Here is a 13,448-nt window from a genome sequence, read left to right on the forward strand (position 1 = left end):
CGTAACGAGTCATTGTGAAGGATAAATATGAGGGGCTGAGTATATGACTTGTGTGTAACAATGAACAAGAAAGAAATAGAGACATTATTTTGAATTTGTTGAGTGGAAAAGTGTTCTAGAAAATAACTTAAAAGTAAAGTAATTAGTACTGTGATTACTTTTCCAATGAAATAATTAGTAAAGTAATGTGATTACAATTTTAGAGAAATAATTATTAATTTGTATTTTTAAGTAGTTTACCCAACACTGCTTCTCAGCTGCTGCATGATAGAAGAAACTAGATTTTTAAATTTTCTGAAGAAAAGCTGCCCTAATTCTTCATCTGGTTGCCTGGCTGCTGCTATGTTCCGAGTGGTGGTTATCACACTGCTAGGCAGTTGCTAGGTTGTTTTGGGTGGTTGCTATGGCGTGTTTGGATTGTTGTTTACTTTGATGTTAACCATGGTAATAAATAGTTATTTTGCTTTAAGGGTTATGAATATATCCATATTCATGCACCATGGCATTTGGGTTATTATTACATAATTTTATAATCAAATGTTTGTCAATGACTAATGAAAGTTATTATAAAGTGGTATACAGTAAATGTATGGCCATATTACCAAAATTAAGTGTTTCAAACCTCTGTAATACATAGCTAATAAAGTAAAGATACAGCTTTAAGGGAATAGAATTACAGTCCACTTTACCTGAACACAATAAATAATGGATACAAGCCCACAGGTAATACTAGATCTCTGAGGTTAGTGCTCTGTGTGAATACGGCTGAAACTGTTCGGGGTGGCTCTGTTTATCTTAAATGATCCATTAATGAAGAAGAAGGCTATATTACGAGTCAAGAATGAAACTTCTACAGTTTATGATGGTAGGCGTGTTTGTCTAAAATCATCTGAATCCAATTTTCCCTAGGGTTTTAAAATTTTTTTTTTTTTTAAAGATGTTGGCGTTTATGCTTGATCGTATTTCACAGAATGATACATTCGAAATGGCTTCAAAAAGAGTTTTACAGTGAGATGAGTAAAAAAGACATTCCAGAATCAGTAACTGAGAACATCATCTCTCTCATTACACTAATTGAACCATAAGGAAGAGGAATGACCAAGCTCTGGGAAAATAACATACATACGATACGATACGACTGATGGATTATCGACAAAAAAGAAAACTTTCTTTTCTTACTATTGGATTAATATTTCTTTTGAGCGGCGTGGAATATGGTAAGTTTTCTTTTTTTCTTTGTGATCTTCCTCATCTCTCTGGCCCCTTTATGCAACTAAAATCTATGCTGCAGATCAGTAATTTTAATCACTGAGTAGATGCTTAATATTCAGATTGCATTAATTGGTAAATTCTGAAAAATCTGAATGCAGTGATCATTGTTAAAGAGGTCATTATTGCAACTGTTTAGATATGATTTTTCACAATACAGCTAAAATTGTGACCCTCCTTGTGCTCTTGGTCACTATTTCCCTCTCTCAGCTGTCATTCTACCTACAATATGGAGATATCTGCAGTTATTAGAGGCACCACCCTATTTTCTCGGCTTGGGTCTGTCTGCGTTCAGCTTCAGTGGACTGGTGACAGGTCCAGTGTTTGGCCATTGGTCTGACAAAACCAGAACTACAAAGAAAATCATCCTCTTCTCCAACGTTTTTGAAATCGTGGGTCAGTATCGAAAAGTACAGACAAGTAATGTGATGCAACTGGTCCTACAACAGATCAGATGTCTTGTGCTCTCGACTCATGCATTTCTGATCTACTGATAATGTTTTTTTGTACAGTACATTGTTACCCATATCCATACATTAACTGCACACCTTTGACTCATAGGAAACTTTATGTATTTCATGGGATATTCAAAATGGCTTTTGTTGTCCAGTCGTCTTGTTGCAGGTGAGGATATTTTGAAGTTGCACTGGTATTTCAGTCACAACCACAGTTTTGTTTGTGAAATTCCTACAATTCACTGCTCCTTTGCAGTAAATCCTAAGCAACATTAGTTTGAAACGTTCTGTTAGCATATTTATAAAAATATTAAAGGGTGAATACAAAGAACATGTCCTGGTCATACTTCACCCCAAAATCAAGCACACTGTATTACTGTACTGTAATGCATTCAGGTGTGGTTTGTTTTTCTCATTATTCTCATTGATGGTTCTCATTAGATTCCAATTACTGTAATACAATAATGAATCATCCTGTCCAGACACTATTATTTGTTTGACATAAAGCCAACACAAATTACATGCAGTAAGACAAATAGCACCATGATGTATAAACGCTTTACAGTTGAACCATTATAGTGTTATGGTCAAAACAGATTTTTTTTTCTTTCTGAAAACTATAGTTTATATCATCCAGTTGGAATAAAATTCCATGAATTTTTTCATACAGTGCATCTGAACACACAAATTTTTTGATAATTTTTATACAATAATATTGGCTTTATTTCACTTTGTTACACCTGTGTTGTTCCCAATATAAAATGACCAGCCATTGATAATGAATGGATTAGACAACAAAATACAGAAATATTAAGTGTTCAGGAGCATCCACACACACACACACACACACACACACACACACACACACACACACACACACACACACACACATGTTGGTGCAGCTATCCTTATGAGGCATATAGACAAAATGATTTTTATACAGTACGAAATGTAGATTCTATCCCCTAAACCTAACCCTTACAAAAAACTTTCTGCATTTTTACATTTTCAAATGTTTTTTAAGCGATTTGAATTATGGGGACACTAGAAATGTCATCATAAACCACATTTATAGCATAATACCCTTGTAATTACCAGTTTGTAACCTAAAAAAATTTCCTCGTAAACCACTTAAACCTGCCCACACACACAAACACACACAAAACGTATGTTGAGCGCCCTTTTGTTCATCGTCTTTCCATCTACACTCTTTGAGGAAGATTTCAAGATCTCCTTATCATATTATGTTGTGTTTGGGCTCATTTGAATCAGGAGAGTCTGCTGTAAGTTATAATATGTCATTGTCTATGTTATATGTATGTTTCAGGAAGTAATAAGGAAGAACATGACAAAAAGACACTCCTGTTTATTATATTTATGTGTGTCAGTGGGAATTTCACACACTAAAACTCAATGCTGTTTGGCCTCTGACTGAAACAAATTTGCTCATTGCATTTTACTAATTGAGACCTTTCAACGATATACAACACACGGCTATCTCATCTTTTTTGTTTTTACCAACTCTGAATAGAATTGTTGTGATAAATGATCAAATTACATGAACGAAACAGTTCTAATTTGTCAGCAAATTAAAAGCATTTTGAAGACTTGGTAGGATCAGCTATATGTATTGAAATGTCAAAATTAATATTATTATAATTTAATCTTCATAAAAGAAGTACAAAACCTGTAATATTTACTAAAAAATAAATTGACAAAAAGATCTAATGCAATATCTTGGCATAATATAAGGAATATGAGATTTATTGACAGTTTTAGTGGGCCACAAAAGGTGTTAGTACAAACGAACACAACATGAGGGTTAAATCATATCTAGCTACTTTTTTACATTATAGTAATTAGAATAGTTCTTTTGCATTACAGCAAGGAGAATTATATATTTTGCAGTAGGGTAATGAAAATTTGAGGGAAAAATATGCTTAATTGTCATGAAAATAGTGCAAACAAATGTAATGGACCTACAAATAGGCTTCATGTTCTTTATGCATTTTCTCTTAATTTTGAGGTGAAACATGGTCTGGATGTTCTTTACAGGTTTTATGAAATTCACCCCAAATAAATGACATTTCAAAATTGCACAAAAATGTTGCAATGCCTATCCGTATAAAGCTGTACTTTATAGCACAAAATGTTAACCATCTGTCAGGTATCGGAGCGGGAGCTGGTTCCTCCATCTTTGGGTTCCTCACAAGGACTACCCTTCCTGATGAGCGAGCGAGAGTCTTTGCTGCTGTAATGGCCTGCCGTCAGGCTGGACTTCTGATTGGTCAGTCAGTGGTCCTCCAAATTATAAGCAACAATAGACTGTTTAAAAAATTATATTCTATGTATTATATTTTGACAATGTGTATTTTCACTTTCAGGACCAGCCTTTAATATCTTTCTGAGGTTGTGTGATTTTAAACTGGGCCCATTTGTTGTAAACAAGTACACCTCACCTGGGGTAAGACTGTGCTGGCTCATTTGTAGTGGTCTTTAGTGTCTTTTTTTTAGACTTACGCTATTAGGAACACTATGGTCCTAATAAAGTGCCCGACGTGGTCTTCTGCTTTTGTAGCCCATCTGCCTAAAGGTTCAATGTGTTGTGTATTCTGAGATGCTATTCTGCTCACTACAATTGTAGTGGTTATCTGAGTTACCATAGTCTTTCTGTCAGCTCGAACCAGTCTGGCCATTCTCTGTTGACCTCTTTCATCAACAAGGCGTTTCTGTCCACAGAACTGCCGTTCACTGGATGTTTTTTGTTTTTGGCACCATTCTGAGTAGAGACTCTAGAGACTGTTGTGCGTGAAAATCCCAGGAGATCAGCAGTTACAGAAATACTCAAACAAGCCCATCTGGCAACAACAATCATGCCAAGGTCTAAATCACTGAGATCAAATTTTTTCCCCATTCTGATAGTTGATGTGAACACTAACTGAAGCGCCTGACATGCATCTGAATGACTTTATGCATTGAACTGCTGCGACACGATTGGCTGATTAGATCATTGCATGCGTAAGTAGGTGTACAGGTGTTCCTAATAAAGTACTCAGTGAGTGTATATTGAAGGACCTGAACCATATCTAGTGACCAGAATACTATAAAGACTTATCATAGAGGGTGTGCTCTTTTGACTTGCACTATTTAGAAACCACCCAGAACATCCTATAGCAACTTTACAGTGACATGATAAAAAAAAACTCCCAGACCACCTTAGCAACCATATACTGTAGCAACACTGGCCTTTTACCACTCACATTGTCTTTAAAAAATTATAAAATAAGTTTTATAATTTGACATGCATTCTTGAAAAAAAAAAAAAAAAAAAAAAAAATTCATTTAACTTATGGACTAACCAATAGACTTAATACAGCTCTTCATGTGCGGGATGTGGCTGCTCATGCAGTTAGCGGTGATGGTCGTGTACTGGGACATCCCACCACTAGACTCCATCTCTGAGCAGAACACCCCCCTTAGAGAGGTCAGAGGTGAAGAGGAGGAGGAGCCTCTCATGAGTCTGGAAGATCAAGACAGAACCGTAGGAGTGGAATCGTGTGGATCGGTCAACCCCGAACAGACTGAGACCCAGCTCTCATCTGAACTCCCACCTTCTCCTCCTGATTCCCCCCCTACAGCTACTTCCGACCCCTTTGAAAACTTCAATGCAAGCCAAGGTGAAGGCCAGAGGTTATTCTCAAAAAAACAAAAGTGCTTCGGTTTTCTAGGCAGAGCAGTTTGAGTGTAACATCTCTCTCTCTCTCTCTCTCTCTCTCTCTCTCTCTCTCTCTCTCTCTCTGTCTATCTATCTATCTATCTATCTTTGCCAGCCAGAGCCAAGGTTAAAGCCAGAGTTTGTTCTCCAAAAAAATAAATACAATACAAATAAAAGTGCTGTGTGTTTTTTGGCAGAGCAGTTTGAGTGAGTGTAGCATTGATTCTTTTTTTTTCTTTCTTTTTTTTTTTTTTGCTTCTGAAGGTGATAATGTGTGAGAGAAAAAGTCTGCTAAGGTCTCATCGATTCGCTCATTCTTTCTTTGCTGGACGACTGCAGTGTGTGTGTGTGTGTGTGTGCATTTATACTTCCATTATATTAAATCCTTTCTTGGCAGCCTTGAAAAGCCTGAGCTCTCTCTCTCTCTGTGTTTTCAGAGTTTCTCAGGGAGGAGGTTGTGGTTCTCCTGACCGCTCAGTTCATCACGCTCTTCAATCAGACAGCACTCGAGGTAACAGAAAAAAAAACTCACCACAGTTCTCTTTACCTCAGCAGCCAGCATCCCTTACGAAAATCAAGAATTCATGGCAAATTTGCCGCAAACTTTCCGCAAATTCGCCACTGATAATTTTCACACGCAAATGAGCTTTGCAGCAAACTTGCAGCAAATTGTCCATTGTTGCCAGATTCACCACTACCGGTGAAGAGCTGCAAACTTCTGGCAAACATTTGTGGTGAATCAAAAGTTAATTTGCATGTGAAAATAACAAGCAACAAATTTGCGGCTAGTTTAGATTTTTTGTAAGGGATGCCCTGTCATTCACACACTGTGATACCTTCATCTTAGCTGCTTCATCTGTATAATAATGATTGAGTTAGGCTCACAGTGGCCAAGACAACTAAATTGAATTTTGTTTTAATCTGATTTAAAATTTGATTTAATATAATAAAGGAATGTATGCACATTTGCCTTCTTGGTTGAATGACCTAGATACTTTGAAAACTGATTATATGTTAAATTCAGAATGTTCCTTGTTTTTAGCTTAATTTAGATATATGATGGCTAGGTGTATTCTTTAATGCTAAATCAAATTTCTGTGTCATAAAGTGATCTTTAACACATACATTTTCTGAAGAAAAGAAAACAAGCCGCCACAATGCAGGGTGGTTAGAGTGGTTAGCTAAGGTCCCAAATGACACAATATACATGTACACTTACACTATGCAGTCGACCATCTAGTGTATGAATTTTCAAAGTGTTGTATTGTCTCAAATGGAACAATATTTTTTTTTGCTACACAGAAGCATTCATCATTTTTCAGCTGACCGAAGTGACGTTTTAAATGCACACATTGCGTTGATGGTAGCTTTAGCACGTTAGCCAACTTCAGTGCAACATTTTATCTCAAATAATGTACATATTCACACAGTGCGGGGTGATGGTAAAGCATTCAACTCACATTTGGGACACAGTTGTTGTTAGTGTGTTGCTATACAGTTGCTATGCATTGCTTGGTTGTTGCTAAGTGCTTATTTCCTTTACAAAATCTAAACTAGCTTTGAGGTTGCCGCAAATTTTCCTACCGCTATTTTCACATGCAAATGAGCTTTTGATTCACCACAAATGTTTGCCAGAAGTTTGCAACTCTTCGCTGGTGGTGGTGAACCTCCGGCAAACCTTTGGCAACAATGGACAATTTGCCGCAATTTTGCTGCAAAGCTAATTTGCAAGTGAAAATGATCAGTGGCGAATTTGTGGCAATTTTGCGGCAAATTTGCCATGAACTCTCGATTTTCGTAAGGGTTACTGGGCCCAAGTCACAAGAGCCCATCCCCAATTAATATTCTAGATATGGCTCAGTCACCTTCTTAAATTTTAGTACATAGGATCCGCCCATTTTTTACCTGATCTCATGAAATTACGTGACTGTAGCGACATTTTTGCAAAATTACGTGGCTGCTTACATGTATAGCGTCAGTTCCTAGGCGAAATGTCCACTAAGTAGTGCTTTCTCCCAAAAAGATGATGTTTTTAAGGTGAATAATCTCCCTACTCTAAACCTTAAACCTATTGATAGTGTCAGAAAAAGTAAGCAATTGCTGAAGCAACTGCATCATTTTGTGGTGCTTCTATGACACTTTTGGCTCACGTGTCAACTCGCATGCTCTTCAGGACTCATACTACAGTCCTTTGCAACGCTCTATCCGTTGAGCTACCACACAATTTGATTGTGCTTGAACAAGCTTGTAAATGTAGTTGGATATGTGATGTTAAAACCTTAAACAGTATTGTCTTACAAGTCATGCACCAATGGCGTAACTACAGAAATTATAGAAAGTAATAGCACACATATCTTCAGCAAGTCACACAATTTGAGGTTGTATTAGTTATGTTTAAGTTAAAGTTTGAGTCATGTTTGAGTTGAAGTTTAATACTAAAGCGTAAGTTTAGATGTGTAGTATTAGGCAATTTGGAAAGAAAAAACAATAAAAACAAGATGCAATAGCTGATTGGGAAACAATATAGTGTGGACATATGGGACATAAGTGTTTATGAATTCTTGATTTAAAAAAAAATAATAATAATTTTGAGTTCTGGTTCCACTTTTTAATAGGTATCTTTAACTACTTTGTACTTAAGAATTTGATACAATGTACTTATGTACATACGTGTTGTTCCATTGTACTTACATTTAAAGTACATCATTTAATTACATCTGTAGTTACACTGTTAACCTTAACGCTGACACTAATTAAACTCTAATCTAAATCCTACCTGTACCTCAACCTCAGTAGCAGCAAATGTGAATCTTGTGAGAATTTTGCAGAACAGCATTCAGTTACACAATATGTACATTGTATTGTACTTATTTTAATTAGTACATAATAGTTAAAAACACCTAATATAAAGTGGGACTGGAGTTCTTCTTTTTGAAGCATATTAAACAGTAATTAGTTTAACATTCATAAAACTTATAGCAGTTAACACAGCACAACATATAATTATTTTATTAGCTGTAATTAAATAATTATAGGCCTACATATAATTTATATAATATATAACACATATGATAATTAACTTAAATACAGTGGCTGGTGACTATTCTGACTCTGGTGACACTGCTTTCTATCTCCAGACCATGGTGACACCTCTTACGCAGAAGTACTTTGGCTTTGGTGAGCTGGGGAACAGTGTGATGTACAGCCTGTGTGGGGTGGAGGTAATTGCAGGTTTCTTCCTGGTGCGCTGGCTGAGTCGTGTGCTGGAGGACCGGGTGGTGCTGGCGGTAGGGCTGGTCATCTGCAGCGGGGCTTGTGTCTGGTGCCTCATTTTCCTGGCCAACCCACAGGGTGAGCATGTGTATATGTGTGTGTGTGTGGCAGACGTCCAGAGAAAGTGGCATACACCTGGGCATGGACAGACACAATATGCCTGCACAGTTTGGTGCCAGCTCGATGATAAGCTTTATTAGTTTGGAACTGCTCTATATCCATCTATCCATCCATTGTCTATCTTTCTGTCTGTCTGTCTGTCTGGTTGTTATGGATGTCTTGTGATCAGGTGGTTTTGCATTTGAGTTGATGGAGTTCATCATTGGAGTGTTTCTGCAGTTACTGGGACTTCCTTTTGTGGCCGTGTCTCAGGTGTCCCTCTTTTCTAAAGTTACAGCTGAAAAGACACAAGGTGAGAAGCAAAGACAAATTCAGCAAAAATGAAAGCAAGAATACAAGAAAAAAAAAGATAGATGAGACCAATAAATCTAACACTCACATTTGTATAGGTGTGTCATATTGTTACTTTTTAAATATTTACAACTACATGCTGATTCTATTGACTCTATGTACGTGTGTATGTGTGTATATATGTGTGTGTGTTTGCAGGCTTTAGTCAGGGTGTGCGGCGTTCAGTCGGTGGTCTTGCCACCATCTTGGGTCCCCTGTGGGCAGGTGGTCTAATAGGAAATCTATATGTGATGCTGGGTATGATGATGTTTCTACTGACCCTCATCATGGTGAGTAAACAGAGTCATTATGACTCTCTAACAGTATCAGAGATCTGTCTGTCAATATTTTATCATAACATAACATTTAGGCTACCAGCTACTGTTAAGTGTACATGTAATACCATAGAATGTGGAACGCATCAAAACAAGGGGGTGTGGTAATTGTAACCCACCAGACCATTACATTTCACATACAGAGATAGACATATCACACATTACATAGCCTAAGAAAACATATAACCATACTTAAGAAAAAACTAAAACTAAGCCTCATGTTTGCTCCCTGAATGATAACAATGTTTTCCAGCTGTGGAAACCATCCACAGCAAAGGCAAGTTCAATTTTCTTGTTTAATGCTAGTCCTTTGACTGCACAAAAGCAACAATAACTATGCAGTTGTTTTTTATTTCATTATTATTTTATTTATATTTTTTTTTTTTGCAAAAATAAAAATAAAAAAATAAAATAAAAAGGTTTAGCACATCTAAATGTTTACTGGTATAGCTAATGGAAATGTAAATTATCGATAACATTTCACAAGTGTCGACATAATATTTTTTTGGTTTAACTTTAGCGCATAAATCCTTTGTTGATACGTCAAGCTTTATCAAAAACTAGTTTGGAAACAAGTCACATGGCAGAATTTACATCACATCTCTCCTCACCATGAACAGCATAACGGAGAGGAACACTTGGAGTGATGAGGAGACTCGAGTTTTCCTCAGTTTCATTAAAGATAACATTACCTTTATTAATGGTTGATTAGCTTGTAAGATTCCATGCGTAATACTTACATTGCGCATAAAGTGTCACATTCAATCAACTATAATGTTCTTATGTTCTATGAAACAGATGCCTTTTCCATTTAAAATATGTAAATGAGAAAATTCAAGATTTTAAAAATCCTTTCAGACAAATAGTTGAGTTGAGCGAGTTGTTTTTAGCTGTAAATTATGTCACACAAAGAAGAGAAATTCATATTTTACTAACCATAAGCCCTAACCCAAACCCCAAACCTAAACCTAACCATCAGTGGAGTAAAAATGTAATGTTAAAGGGAAAATGCAACCTCCGAATCACACTCATCGCTGATTACGCGGACACAATTACTTCCTGGTTTCAATGCGGGACAAAATGCGCAACACTATCGGTCCTGTTACAGGAGAAAGTAAACACACTTGAACCGATACTGAGGGGAGATGGCACTTGTCAGTAACTAGGCATAATGTGGCCGATGTCAAGGTACTGGAACATTCAGAAGCAACATGCTGACTTCCCGTGTTATTATATTGCCATTTTGAAGAATGCCCCTTTAACACTAAGTATAATGGTGGGGTTTTTTTTGGTCAGATCATGATGGTGTTGTCCTATGAGAAGCTGGTGGAGCCACCCAGAGTAGAGCACGCACAGGACTCAGAGAATGGAGGATAGAGACCACCCTTCCCTTTACAGGACACAGGTGAGAGAGTGGCCTTTAGTGTAACTAGTGTACACTTTGGTAACGCTCATGCTGATCTACTTGTAGTTGTCTCTTCATATTACAATGGGAAAAGAAAAAGTATATTTACATCCAAAAAATTACACAATTCACCTTTGAACCACTTACATCATGGACGGTTTCAATCTTTTACAGTTATATTTTCATTTAACTCAAAGCACAGACTGAAATTCCACACTTGTATCTTTTCTGTGCTTACTGAGTTAAACAGATACAGACTCTAGCCACGCAGCTTTAAACCTTAATATAGGAATAGCCCAGAATTTAAAACAGAACTACAGTAAATGTGGAACATGCCACATTGTGGGCTATTGAGTAACAAATGTTAATCCTCTAGCAACTGTCAGCATTATGGCATAAAATTACACTCTCTGCAATGCAACAGAAGCTGTCATTGGTGAATGAATCTATCTGTGTGATTTTCTTATTTCCGCACAGAGCAAGAGCCCCTCTCTCTCTGCGGTCTGTCAGCCAAAATTTAGTGCTCGTGTGGGGCTGTACAGAGCAGATGCTGAAACAGTAGGAGATAAGAGGCCCTGCCAGGGCCAGCAGACCACAAACAGCAAGAAGGGCACACACGCACACATTACACACACATATTACATTTGGCAGAGCATCTAATTAATTCTGTCATCATATTTTGGGTTTATGCTGCGGATTTTTGCATTCTGAATTAAAATGTTTGTAATTTTCCCCTTATGTCTAACTTGACGTAGCATCTCTAAAGCACATTTTTATCATATTTACTGAGTGAGTCTTTTTTATGAAAATGTCATATTTCAATTGAATATCTGCTAACAATTGTGTGATCTAGTGGTTCTCAACTGGTGGGTCGCAATAATGTTCTGATAGGGTTGCAGACAGCAGGGAAAAAAACTGATAAATGCAAATAATAAAACACAACTGTCAGTATAATCGCACATTGTGAGGATAGCAATATAAATGTGTTTATTAATTATAAAAAGGGACATGCTCTCATTAAAAACCATGCACAAAACTACATTTTTTGACAATTTTTGACTACAACCCAGACTATATTAAAAACTGGTTCACTTGCAATGAGGATAAACATGGTTTGTGCTGACCACAATGTGTTTTGTACTTCTTGGTAGTTCATAGTAATATTATAGTAAAAAATCTCAATGTTTTATTTGAAATACATTACTTACTTTTGTACTATAAAACATTTGAGTTTTTTTTCCAATGTAAAATCTGGAGTTAAAACCTGTTAAAAACCACTGCTCTCCTGAGTATGGATGTTTACAGTGAATCAACACATGATGGTGCTATTGTCCCTTAAAGAGATTCACATAACAGAACTGAAAATAACTGCAGGACCCTGTACATGAGAATGTGTGTGTGTGTGTGTGTGTGTGTGGGTGTGTGAGAGAGAGATGGTTAGATAGAGAAAGGGAAAGAGATAGAAGGAGATCGATGATAAAGTGAAGGAAATTGAGTTTCTCAAAAACAAATGATTCATGCAATTATTCTGCACATATCATCGGTCATTTCCCCTGATATTTACCCATACTTAAGAGGGAAATGGAGGATGCTTATGTCCTCTGGTGCCTGGGATCAGTTTTCTGTAGGTTGTTTTGAAACTGAATTACTGTAAACTCATTAAAGTATACGTATGTCCACCAAATATGGAAACTTTTAAATGAATGAGTAAACCTCAACTTTATTGTGCCATCTGTCATACAATTATTCTATTTTTAAAATTCAGAGATGTCCTTATGTATCCTGGTTTTGTAGCCAATACTTGAGAAATGGGACCAAACATGTCCCACAACTTTGTCTGCCATTAGTTTTTAAATCAGCAACATTTCCACTTGTAAATTAATCAGGGATGATTAATACAATGTTCCATTGTACCAAATGTATTATTATATAAATAATTTTTTGGTTAATCTTTATTTAATCAAAATTGTTCCATTGCATTATCACTCCCTATCAGTGTTGAGTGTAATCTGATTACAGAGTAATTAGTTACTGCAATCTAATTACTTTCTACGTTAAAACAGTGGTCTAATACATTGCATTTTAAATTATTGTAATCAGATTGAAGTTACTAAATTTCAACTAAAGTAATTACTTTTAAGTGCATAGCATATTTCTAAAATAATATTATTTATGTATAATGCATTTAAAATATGCTGCTCATAAGTACGTCTGGTTTGCTGTCATTTCTATGATAGCTGAAGATTTGCGACAATGAACAAGTAGAAAATATAGACGTTTTGAATTTAAGCAGAAAAAATGTTTGTGAAAAGTATTTTAGAAAGTAACTTAAAAGTAAAGTTATTAGTAACGTGATGACTTAATCAGTAAGGTAATCTGATTACAAGTTTAGAGAATTAATTAGTCATTTGTAGCATATTACTTTTTTAGTAACTTCCCCAACACTGCTCACTACCCCTAAAACCATCTGTCCTCAAAACATAACTCAATATTTTAAATAGGCTATATTAAACTATTTATTAAACTTAAAGGTGCTGTAAGCAATT

The 13,448-nt window shown here is 36.2% G+C and overlaps 1 protein-coding gene across 1 annotated transcript; it reads left to right on the forward strand.

Annotated features, from left to right (window-relative positions):
* Nucleotides 1-1,092: 1,092 nt before the first annotated feature.
* On the forward strand, nt 1,093-12,475 carry LOC127441901 (major facilitator superfamily domain-containing protein 8-like). Its single transcript, XM_051699464.1, has 12 exons — nt 1,093-1,217; nt 1,480-1,665; nt 1,831-1,893; nt 3,892-4,011; nt 4,109-4,188; nt 5,101-5,401; nt 5,877-5,950; nt 8,577-8,790; nt 9,002-9,124; nt 9,322-9,452; nt 10,794-10,902; nt 11,380-12,475. The coding sequence occupies exons 1-11, from the start codon at nt 1,142-1,144 to the stop codon at nt 10,872-10,874; spliced, it is 1,449 nt and encodes a 482-aa protein (XP_051555424.1). The 5' UTR covers nt 1,093-1,141; the 3' UTR covers nt 10,875-10,902; nt 11,380-12,475.
* Nucleotides 12,476-13,448: the final 973 nt, after the last annotated feature.

This window comes from Myxocyprinus asiaticus, chromosome 6 (assembly GCF_019703515.2).
Source record: "Myxocyprinus asiaticus isolate MX2 ecotype Aquarium Trade chromosome 6, UBuf_Myxa_2, whole genome shotgun sequence".
Lineage (NCBI taxonomy): Eukaryota > Metazoa > Chordata > Actinopteri > Cypriniformes > Catostomidae > Myxocyprinus > Myxocyprinus asiaticus.

Coding starts and splice junctions, on each gene's coding strand:
- LOC127441901 (XM_051699464.1), top strand. CDS start 1,142: ATGGATTATCGACAAAAAAGAAAACTTTCTTTTCTTACTATTGGATTA. Junction 1,894..3,891: donor GTCCAGTCGTCTTGTTGCAG/GTGAGGATATTT, acceptor ACCATCTGTCAG/GTATCGGAGCGGGAGCTGGT. Junction 9,125..9,321: donor TACAGCTGAAAAGACACAAG/GTGAGAAGCAAA, acceptor GTGTGTTTGCAG/GCTTTAGTCAGGGTGTGCGG.